This window comes from Brassica rapa, chromosome A09, assembly GCF_000309985.2.
Source record: "Brassica rapa cultivar Chiifu-401-42 chromosome A09, CAAS_Brap_v3.01, whole genome shotgun sequence".
In the NCBI taxonomy this organism is placed as follows: domain Eukaryota; kingdom Viridiplantae; phylum Streptophyta; class Magnoliopsida; order Brassicales; family Brassicaceae; genus Brassica; species Brassica rapa.
Genome location: NC_024803.2, coordinates 39,663,601 through 39,674,731, shown reverse-complemented (window position 1 = coordinate 39,674,731; position 11,131 = coordinate 39,663,601). Strand labels below are relative to the sequence as shown.

Sequence of the window (11,131 nt, the reverse complement as noted above, 5' to 3'; positions counted from 1 at the left end):
CAAAAATTGTTTTTCCCTTTATGGTATCCAAAGATTGTTCTTGTGACTGTGGATGAAGAAAGAGACGAAGAGGAATGGAAAGAGGAAGTGCGTGATTTTATGTTTGCGGAGTTTCTTTCCTCTCAAGTTAAAGTTTTCATGTTTGAGTTCTTGGAGTAATGTGGAGTTGCAAGATTGAGAAGAGACGCCATGATTGGAGTTGTTTCTGGTAGTCTACAGTGGATTAAAACTCCATTGAAGATACGGATTTGGTTTTTGACATTGTTAATGCTTTGGGAAAGCAAAACGAAAAGGAAAAAATCTTGAAGAATGGGAAGAAGAAGCAGCGAAATGATTGGTAAAGTTTTTTTTGTATGTTTGACAAGTACAACTTCTCCTAATTTCCCAAGTTTTCTTCCTCTCCGCGTGATCTTATCTGAAAGTCAACACGTAACTGTTTTAATGCTGAAAATTTAAGAACTTTAAAGTTTTGCGTGATGTGATGTATTAGATATCAATCAGTATAGTTTCTTTTGTCAAGAAACATTTTACTAGATTATGTTAAACATAACTAACAAGAAACCTAAATATTCTATAAGAAAATCTAACTGCTCACAACTCACAAGATTCTCAGGAGGACAGTAACACAAATCTTGAAAATTTATCTTTCAATCTCATTACACGGAAATATCATCCTTTTCTATTTAGAATGACATAATTCATAACGGCCACTTCTCTTAGGAGACCATCAAACCTTTATTTCTAACCATAAATCTCAATTTGTGATATTACCAACTTTTTTTTAATTTTCTGTTCATATCACAATTTCATTTTCGTTTCTTTTTTCAACAATGTACTTTCCATTTCAAGTCGGCTTTAGTTCCACATTAGCATTTTTTTTGTGATGTAGACTTATGTGAAATAGGTGTTGAGAAAAAAAAAACTTGGGGTGTAACTGGTGACAAATAAAAGGAACATATGGAATGATAGGAATCACTATTTATGGAATTTTGTGGAATGGAATCAGTATTCCATTTGTTCATGAACATTTTTGATTTGGAATGATTTTTCAAATGATAGTTAAAATTTTATTTGGAATAATATGGAATGATGTGGAATTGAATGGAATACCCTTTCCATTTTTCTTTTGTAAATGGTGAACAATTTTTGGAATGCATAGGAATTAAGCATTACGGAAGTTTTTATTCCAAAAACATACATTCCAGTTGCAGCCTTGGTAACAACTAAAAGGAATATATAAAATGATAGGAATTATAATTTCTGGAATTTAATGGAATGAATCAGCATTCCACTTATTCCAAAACGTTTTTGATTTGGAATGATTTTTCAAATGATAGTTAATTTTTTTTCTGTAATGAACATTCCATTTTTTAATTGTAACTGGTGAATTTTTTTTGAAATACATATGAATTGAGCATTCATGAAATTTTTATTCAAAAAAAATGCATTCCACTTGCAGCCTATGTGAAATATTCTGTGATACTTCCTGTGTTTTTGGTACATCAACAATATATGTGGCCGTTTATCTAAAACGAGTTGATATGAAATGTGTTTCGCATTATCTTTCTTCTTTCACGTTTATCATTGTACTAAAAGTCCAATACTTTTTTTTGTCAACATAGTAAAAGTCCATATTCTTTTAATGATTTGATTCTGAAATATTATATAAATATTAAAATATGTTCAATTAGTCATTACTTATATTTTGTGGCATGAGCAAATCTTTGGTTGGTTGGCCTTACAGAAGGTACATACAACTAGCCAGCATCCATCTTCGTTCTTACAATTTTGTTATTGAAACACACAAATAATTTGAAGGAATACTTTTAGTTTATAGAAAAATGGATAATAATATCGTCTACTCTCTATGTCCATCCTCATGACAATAAGAATTATACAAATAATAATAATAAAAATCACAGATAACAACGAAAGAAGTAATCAATAAAACGGTAATCGAAAAGCAGAGGATCAAGATCAAGGCATCCACCGAACTCAAAAGACCTCTAAGCCAAAACGACGGCGTATAATGCTCCGGCAACAAATGTTCCCACAAGGAAAGCTTGGTTAGCCCATGCGGCACTTCCAGGCGCATCAGCAGCTCTGTCTGGTCCGGGAGCCGGAGGTGAAGTAGGAGTTAATCCAGAGGAAGGACCAGAAGTTGGAGCATCGGTTTGAGGAGGAGATGCAACAGGAGATGTTGTTGGAGAAGTGGTTGGAGCGGTGGTTGGCTCGTTAACTGGAACCGGCGGTGAAGCAACTGGAGAAGGTGTTTCAGCTGTCACCGGAGGAAGTGACGTCGGTGGAGAAACGGTGGTCGTTGGTGCAGGCGCCGGAGCTTGAGAGAGACATGAAGTGGCCAAGAAACCAAGAAAGATCACTACTTGCAATGCCTTGGGACTCATCTTTAGATTGATTCTCTCTGAAAACTGAAAGTGTGTTTTATGTTTAAGTTCTTGTTCTTTGTTTGAGATGGTGTGGTGGAACAATGAGAGCAGAGAGGTTCTATATATATACGATGGTTGGGATTAATTATTTATTTATTGTTGTGACTTTGTGACACTAATCATGCAAAACCACATACATTAATTCAACATGGCTTAGCTTGACAATGGCGGTTTGAAAATCATTGCGTGTTTTTCTTTATTTATTTATGTTTTTTTTTTCTTCTCTTGACTTGGCGTGTTTAGATGTCTGAAGTTTCCTTGAAGAATGATCTACATGGAGGAGCACCAAACGGATGCACAGAGCTCTGCCACGTGCTATATCTGTGGAGATTAGTCTAGGATCCACTAATATGCCCCGCGTGTTGTGTTTAGATTGGTTATTAGGTCTCGTTGACTAAGTATATTTTGCTTTTTTGCTTAACCGCGTTATAATGCCAGCTTAAAAGTAGAACGAATTTCTTACCAATGATTCATGTACATGTGACGTGGGACGAGTAAATAATCAACTCTATTTATCTGAAAATATTATTTAACTACTTAATTTTTCAACTAATAACTATTTTATGGAATTACTATAATCGTTTTTTTGATGAGGAATTATTATAATAGTTTATGTTAGAAAAAGTATTATAGATAATCCCTTTAATATGTTAACTGGACTGATGTTATATGCGAGCAGGGGGCTGGCAGAAGCTGTCATAGGTTGAAGTGCGGCGATGTGGATCTCCTGCGTTAATTTCATCTTTTCGGACTAGGCATATGGTAATTGAAAACGGTGTCGGTTCTGCGTATGTCTAAAGTTTAGTAGGTCGGAATAAAAACAGGTTCGCTGATTCAATTAATCGATTTTGAAATCCCAGTTCGAATTTCGTATTTAATGAATATGAATTTTTAAAAAATACTCTTGGTTCGCGCTGCGGTTTAGCTAAGGTGTTTTGTCATTGAGAAATGGAAACTTCTGGAAGATGATTGAAGAGTGAAGACTGTCCTCCCAACTCTTATAAGCCTCTTGATATATGTAGTAGTATTTATGTGTGATACTAGCTTTTCTAGTAGTTAAATTAACAAGGGAAAATTAACTATAGGGACTACTTGAGATTGGATTTATACTATAGGAACAACTATGCTGATTTCTTGTTCTCTTTTGGCAATTTTCCCAATTAACAAATTGTCTAAACATGATTAAGATTTCAAACTAACACCATCTTTTAAATTCAAGATAATTTTTTTTCTCTTCTTAGTTTTTTTAAAAAATAATTTTTTTTCTCAATACAATCTATTGCAACCTTTAAATTTCCATCTGACAATATCGCCTAAACTTTTATTTACGTGGCAAAATAATCAACGTATATAATCATAATCATGACAACATGAAACGTAGTAACGAAAGAAATGAAAGCCCCAGCCCACCGGTTAAAGCCGGTCAGTAATTTCTCCGAACCGCTTAAAAATGGCAAGTCACTTCTTACGGTTCGTCACCTATCTCCCCGGTAATCCCGTCTCCCAAATTAAAATATATAATTATTTTATTTTTTCACCGAGATAGAGAGAGAGACAAAAAAAAAAAAAAAAGGCGGCGGAGAAGCCAACGATACCATCCTTGCTCAAAAATTCAAACTCCGATAACCTCTCACGCGCCTCCCTACGCGCAACGATCCCAAATTTTCAAACGATGGAGCCGGCGAAGGTAGATTCCGATGCGAAGACTGTCAAGGATCCGAATCCGAGCGCCGATCCGAAAGCCGCGGATCAAGGACCGGCGAAGAAGGTAGGCGAGGACGCGAACGCCGAGATCGCCTTGTCGGAGGTCGAAATCGAGACGAAAGGGATCGATCCAGCAGCGGCGCAGGCGGAAGCGCAGCCGCCGGCGAGGACGTCGTCTGGATCGAAGAAATCGGTGCACTGGAGCCCCGAGCTGGTGTCCGGGTCTCAGGAGCCGGATCAGAAGTCCGCTTCGTCGTACCCGGCGGGATCTAATCCGTATATTGCTCGTTCTCCGGCTGAGACGTCGGATGCTTCCTTGAAAGGTGAAGAATGGCTTTAAGTTTATGAGATGTGTGTTCATTTTTTTGTGATATCTCTCTCTGTGTGTGTGAATTGGATTAGATACGATGGAGTCTGTGAAAGGAGCGCTTGGGAGATGGGGAAGGAGGGTTGCTGAAGCTGCTAAGAAGACGGAGAGCCTTGCCGGCAACACGTGGCAGCACCGTGAGTTTTTCCCTATTTATTTCACATTGTTGATTTTTTTGAAATTGGAATTAACATTTACATTGGGGCAAAGCCTTTTGTATCGAGCTAAGATCACGGTAGCAAATGTGTTTGAGGTGAAATGTCTGATGCATAGCTAAAAAGTTTTGACTTTTTTTAGTTTACGTTTAAACTGTTTATGTGTGAGTTTGTTTACTTATTTCATATCACGTTTGAATCAGATCTTTAATGTTTTATGTTTGCACTCACGTTTGATATCAGATGCTCATCACAATGTTGATTCTTTGGAACTTGGAATATGATACCTTGAATGATTATTAACAAAAGCAAAAACCTTTGGTGAATTATGAGCTGAATTTGAGGTTATTAGTTTGAGAATGGGGCATGGTTATTCGTGATTTTCGTGTAATGGATAGGGAGTCCAGTCGTAGTTGCTTAATCATAAAGTCTTTTGTAACTTGAGCAACGGATGTTGAGGGGAAATGTCTGATGACTAGCTAAAGAAATTGACTTTTTGGGATTGAAAAAATTTACACACTTTAGCTTACGGTTGAAACTGTTTGTGTGAACTCTGACTCATATCTTCCTTTATTGGATTGATTGTTTATTTTTCATTCAAGATTTATTTGAGTGGTCTCTCTTGTAATCAATCTATCATCGCATAAAGTCGTTTCACTCTGATCGACTGCAGTTCTTAGTGAGTTGGATAAATGTTTGAGCAATGGAGTTTGAGGGAAATGTCTAATGCCTGCATAGTGCTCTCATACCTAGGATTGTCTGAAACTTTGGATTTGGGTTTAGAAAATTTAAGCGATTTAATTTACGATTTAATTTACGCTTAAAGTGTTTATGTGTGAACTTTAACTGGTTCTTCCTTTGATTCGATGTGTCTTGTTCGTTTCTCTTGAATTTTTTATTCTGGATAACTTTTAGTGATCTCTCATATAATCTTCTATATCAATCAGTGAGAACTGCTCCGAGTTTTGCGGATGCTGCTATGGGAAGAATTGCGCAGAGCACTAAGGTCCTTGCAGAAGGAGGATATGAGAAGATCTTCCGACAAACCTTTGAGACCGTTCCAGAAGAGCAGCTTCTAAATTCTTTTGCATGTTACTTGTCGACCTCAGCTGGGCCAGTTATGGGAGTTCTATATATATCCTCTGCCAAGCTTGCTTACTGTAGTGACAACCCTCTCTCTTACAAAAATGGTGGTCAAACTGAATGGAGCTACTACAAGGTAAATAACGCCATGCATCTTGTATAATAGAACTGTAGTCGTCTTGAAAACACACATCACCTCTGTGATCACTAAAATATGCGTCATCTGTTAGGCTAGTCAAAAATGTCTCGTAGCTGTCTTATAGTGAGAAAGAAATGGAATTTAGATGCACTTGTTCTGACTTCATCATGGTTTTATATAACCAAGTCATAAAGCCATGGACTTTAGATTCAGTGCATTTAACTTGTTACAGCGATTTTAAGACTAACACTTTTTGTCTTCTTTGTTGGATGCTTAAGACAATGTCTCCTTATGTATTGTTAGTAGCATCATCTAGTGAACTGCCTTAAGAGAGTGATTCATTTAGATTGACAAACAAATCTTTTTTCTTGTTCTAACTTCATCTTGGTTTTATAATTTATTGTACTTTTTGTGGAGGATTTGTGAGAGTAATAACATGACAACATCAGTTTTCATCTCTTGTTTACTCATTTCAATGAACTTGCTACGGTGATCATTAGCTAACACATTAGTGATTTGTTTGTAAAACAGGTAGTGATACCATTACATCAACTAAAAGCAGTGAATCCATCAACAAGCATAGTGAACCCGGCAGAAAAGTACATACAGGTAATATCGGTAGACAATCATGAGTTCTGGTTCATGGGTTTCTTGAACTACGAAGGTGCTGTGACATCTCTGCAAGAAGCTTTGCAAGCCGGTGGTGGTTTACGGTCAGTGTGATTGTTACACACTTTGGTGGATTCGCCTGTTTGATGAATTCTGAATTATTTTGATCTGTACTCTTTTTCTTTCTTTTTTTTTTGCTTAGCTATTATCATTTCAGTTAACATTATATGCATAAATATAATTTAATCATCATTATATGAGAGGACAGTTTATTTGCAATTGTTTTCATAATGTCTTGTCCCATCTGATTGCATTATGTTTATAATCAATGGGATTTTGATGATGGGTGTGTGTTGTTATATACTGATTGTTGAATAACGGAGTTGAGAAAGACTATTATTACCATGGGTTTGTGAGATGCAACACGTTCTAATAGAGTAACAGTCAACATGTACTCCTAACTCTCTTTGAGTTCTTGAAACCAACTTAAGAATCAGATTCAAATATAAGGGCTATCGGATTTTAAGCTTTTATTCCCCAGATCACTGACTAAAGTTCGAAATAAAAGATCTCATTCTTCTAATAATTTAACAAAAGTTTTATCCGGAATCATCCACTCAATAAAGTTGCATTTCAGTATGTCAACTCTACGTTAATTAAATAATAAACTAAAAATAAACATCGGCATAACATTATTGGTACATATACATTGCAAAATTTGCAATCAACAATCAGGATTTTCTGTTTCTTTTTTTTTTTTTTACAAATCGTACTGTTACTGAATATTTGATAAATTAATAAACTATATTCCTTCAATTTTAATGTAATTGTTATTTATTTTAAATATTTTTTTGCATATTTTAATGCAATTTTTTACATTACTTGATACTGTGTAACCTTACCAAATATATTATTATTTTACCACGTTTAATTTATATATATTATTTTTTGCAAGTAAAATTTTAAAATCTCCACACTTTTTTAGCTAAGAATAATTTATATTATAAAATAGGAAGAATATATAATTACTGAATTAACTTTTCTACGACTGGTGTGGTGATACAAAAAATATTTCAATCAATTAAATGGAATTTTTCACAAATAAAAACCTTTTAATGGAAAACAAAAACACCTTACATTAATGATGATATTACAACTTTACTTGTAAAAAAATTCGCAGACAAAAGCTATTAACTAGATCCGCCTGTTTCGTACTTCTTCGTTAGTCTCAAAGGGTTTTAGTCAAAAACTCCCTCCACTCCTTTGACTGATACGAAAAAAACAAAGATCCGATCCGAGAAACATCAGTTTCTTCGCCCATGGAAACTCTCTCTCCGCCTATCATCACCTCCACCCTCTCGATTCCTTACAGCAACAGCTCTGTTCTCCGTAGGTCTCACGGTCTCAGCTCGTTAATCCTCCGGAAACAGAGATCTCCGGCGGCAAATCTCTCGCTGATCTCTTCTCGCAGCTCTTTCGCTCGAGCTTCAGCGGTTGAACACGGCAAAAGCTCGGCTTCGATCGATCTCAGCGATCCGAATTGGAAAAGAAAGTACGAGAGAGAGTTCGAGGAAAGATTCAGCATCCCTCACATCACTGACGTCTTCCCAGATGCTGAAGCTATACGTTCTACGTTTTGTCTCAAGATGAGGTTACACTTTAAAACTTGGCATCGTTAATATGTAATATCTTGTGTTTTTTTAAAAATCTATTTATAATATATAGACACGTAGCTTAACTGGTGAACCATATGTTAAATCGCTGTGTCGTTTATTTATTGCGTTTGTTATAACATGTTTCTATGGATCAGTCATCTTTTTTTTTATTGTTTAGGTCTCCTACGGAGGAATTTGTTGGTGGTTATCCTTCTGATGAAGAATGGCATGGATACATTAATAACAATGATAGGGTTCTTCTCAAGGTTATTAGATACTCTTCACCAACTTCTGCTGGAGCTGAGTGCATTGATTCCGACTGTTCTTGGGTTGAGCAATGGTAACTCTTTTTTATTTTGAGTTTTAATATTAGAGTTTGGTTTTTTATAATTTGTTATTTTTGTTGTGGGATGATTAGGATTCACCGTGCTGGGCCGAGGGAGAAGATATACTTCAGACCGGAACAAGTGAAGGCTGCCATCATCACTTGTGGTGGGCTTTGTCCTGGTCTCAATGATGTCATCAGACATGTGAGTTTTAATTTTTGTCTGAAACAACTTTGGCATTATATATAGAGAGAGGGATATTGTGTTTAAGTGTTTGGATACATTTTTGCAGATTGTCATCACTCTTGAGATTTATGGTGTTAAGAACATTGTTGGGATTCCTTTTGGTTACAAAGGCTTCTCTGATAAAGATCTAACCGAAATGCCGGTATAAATTTGATTCTCCCTCTTTTTGAAGTTGATCTTCTTCTGTTTAATGTTTTGCTCTTTTAACCTTCTTCAGTTATCAAGGAAAGTGGTTCAGAACATTCATCTATCTGGAGGAAGCTTGCTTGGAGTTTCACGTGGAGGTCCTAGTGTGAGCGAAATTGTTGACAGCATGGAGGTATATCATTTTTTTTCCAAGTCCTTAAGGAACTTTCTAAGATCGCAGATTTTGAATTCTGAAATTTTGAATTTACTTAGGAGAGAGGAATCAACATGCTTTTTGTGCTTGGTGGAAACGGGACTCATGCTGGCGCGAACGCTATACACAATGAGGTTCTTACTTGAAACTAAGTGTTGTAGTTTTGCTTTTCTCCTTCTTAGTTAAGTTAAGAGTATTCTAATCTCTTTGGTTTTAATTCTTATAGTGCCGCAAAAGAAAGATGAAGGTAGCTGTAGTTGGTGTGCCAAAAACCATTGACAATGATATATTGCACATGGATAAGACATTTGGGTTTGATACTGCTGTTGAAGAAGCACAACGAGCTATAAACTCCGCCTACATTGAGGTAATTTAACTAGCTCTCTCTTATGTATATTCACTGTTATGTCTCTTTACATTAACTACTTAAACCATTTTTTTTTATCAAAAAAAAAGGCACATAGTGCTTATCATGGCATTGGCATTGTAAAACTGATGGGTCGTAACAGTGGTTTCATTGCCATGCAAGCCTCTTTAGCAAGCGGACAAGTCGACATCTGTTTGATTCCTGAGGTACTTGTTCTATTTTTGCTATAATTTTTCATTTTTTTCGAAAACATGTTTGCTGAGTTTTTGTTCTTCTTCACTCAAAAGGTTCCTTTCAATATTCATGGACCTAATGGTGTACTGAAGCACTTGAAGTACCTTATCGAAACAAAAGGCTCCGCTGTGATCTGTGTAGCAGAAGGAGCTGGACAGGTAAAGGCTATAAAGAGCTTTTTATCTCCACTTTAAGATATGTTTTAGTTTACGTATCGGCCGGTTTGTTGCAGAATCTCCTCGAGAAAACTAATGCAAAAGATGCTTCTGGAAACACGATACTTGGTGATTTCGGTGTCCACATTCAACAAGAGGTTAGTTAGTTACTTATAAGCTAAAAGATTGATTGATATATCTTATAAAGAGTTATAGTTATATCTTGTTGTTTTCGGTATAGACGAAAAAGTACTTTAAAGAAGTAAGTATGCCAGTAGATGTGAAGTACATTGATCCAACATACATGATTCGAGCTGTCCGTGCAAATGCCTCAGATGGTATCCTCTGCACCGTTCTTGGACAAAACGCTGTAAGTCACTCACACATGACACATCTTCAAGTCACACTCTTATTGCTTCCATATAAAATATTATAGAAATGTTTGTTAAAGAGCTTCTGTTCTTTATTAAAAACAGGTTCATGGTGCATTTGCTGGATACAGTGGCATCACAGTAGGCATAATCAACACTCATTACGCGTATTTGCCAATCCCTGAAGTAATTGCGTATCCAAAGTCAGTCGATCCCAATAGTCGAATGTGGCATCGTTGCTTGACTTCAACAGGCCAACCAGATTTCATCTAAAGAAAGGTTTCTTATTCACTCTTGAAACGTATCAATAAAAGAAAGCCACGAAATATGTATATACATCATTCTTGGTTCCTCATCATTTAATACATTATAGTCCTCAAAAAAAAAAATAAGAAACTGTATTTCTATCACTATGGACCACTTTGATTTAGTTGTTTTTTCTGTCTCTTACTTCAACTTGTTTCTCCTGAATCTGTTCACTATGCAACGAACATTCACCTCTAAGATCGTGATTTTGCAAACGTTCACAGAATCTGTTTATGTACAACCTTTTTTGTACGTGTTTATTTGATTTCTTTTTGGTACGTTGGCCTCTTCTTTCAGTTGAATCCCATGAGTATCTCTCAGAAGAGAGAAACCGAGCAGCAAACCTACCAAGTTATATACTTTTCACATTTCTGAGACATATCATTTATATTTATGGGTACAAACCAATTATATTCCAAGCTCTTGGTATATGCATATTTATTTAGTGACATCTTTGAAAAGAAATGGTTGTTTCATTAGTTTATATGGCCAAAACAACTTCAATCATTCAATAAATAAAAACAAACCACAGTGAAATGTATATACAGCATTCTTGGTTCCTTATTTTGATGTATCATAATCATGTACATTTATTTAGCTTAGTAGCAAAGATTTTGAATCATTCAA

General features: G+C 35.8%; 3 protein-coding genes across 3 annotated transcripts; 2 read left to right on the top strand and 1 right to left on the bottom strand.

Annotated features, from left to right (window-relative positions):
* Positions 1 to 1,666: 1,666 nt before the first annotated feature.
* Positions 1,667 to 2,534, bottom strand: LOC103837891 (classical arabinogalactan protein 2). Its single transcript, XM_009114277.3, has one exon. The coding sequence runs from the start codon at positions 2,403 to 2,405 to the stop codon at positions 2,007 to 2,009; it is 399 nt and encodes a 132-aa protein (XP_009112525.1). The 5' UTR covers positions 2,406 to 2,534; the 3' UTR covers positions 1,667 to 2,006.
* Positions 2,535 to 3,977: 1,443 nt separating this feature from the next.
* Positions 3,978 to 6,807, top strand: LOC103837890 (GLABRA2 expression modulator). Its single transcript, XM_009114276.3, has 4 exons — positions 3,978 to 4,474; positions 4,554 to 4,655; positions 5,621 to 5,892; positions 6,427 to 6,807. The coding sequence occupies exons 1-4, from the start codon at positions 4,120 to 4,122 to the stop codon at positions 6,616 to 6,618; spliced, it is 921 nt and encodes a 306-aa protein (XP_009112524.1). The 5' UTR covers positions 3,978 to 4,119; the 3' UTR covers positions 6,619 to 6,807.
* Positions 6,808 to 7,679: 872 nt separating this feature from the next.
* Positions 7,680 to 10,791, top strand: LOC103837888 (ATP-dependent 6-phosphofructokinase 5, chloroplastic). Its single transcript, XM_033278668.1, has 12 exons — positions 7,680 to 8,155; positions 8,338 to 8,499; positions 8,578 to 8,689; positions 8,778 to 8,873; positions 8,949 to 9,050; positions 9,131 to 9,205; positions 9,298 to 9,438; positions 9,528 to 9,644; positions 9,726 to 9,830; positions 9,905 to 9,985; positions 10,069 to 10,197; positions 10,304 to 10,791. The coding sequence occupies exons 1-12, from the start codon at positions 7,824 to 7,826 to the stop codon at positions 10,469 to 10,471; spliced, it is 1,620 nt and encodes a 539-aa protein (XP_033134559.1). The 5' UTR covers positions 7,680 to 7,823; the 3' UTR covers positions 10,472 to 10,791.
* The last annotated feature ends 340 nt before the right edge of the window (positions 10,792 to 11,131 follow it).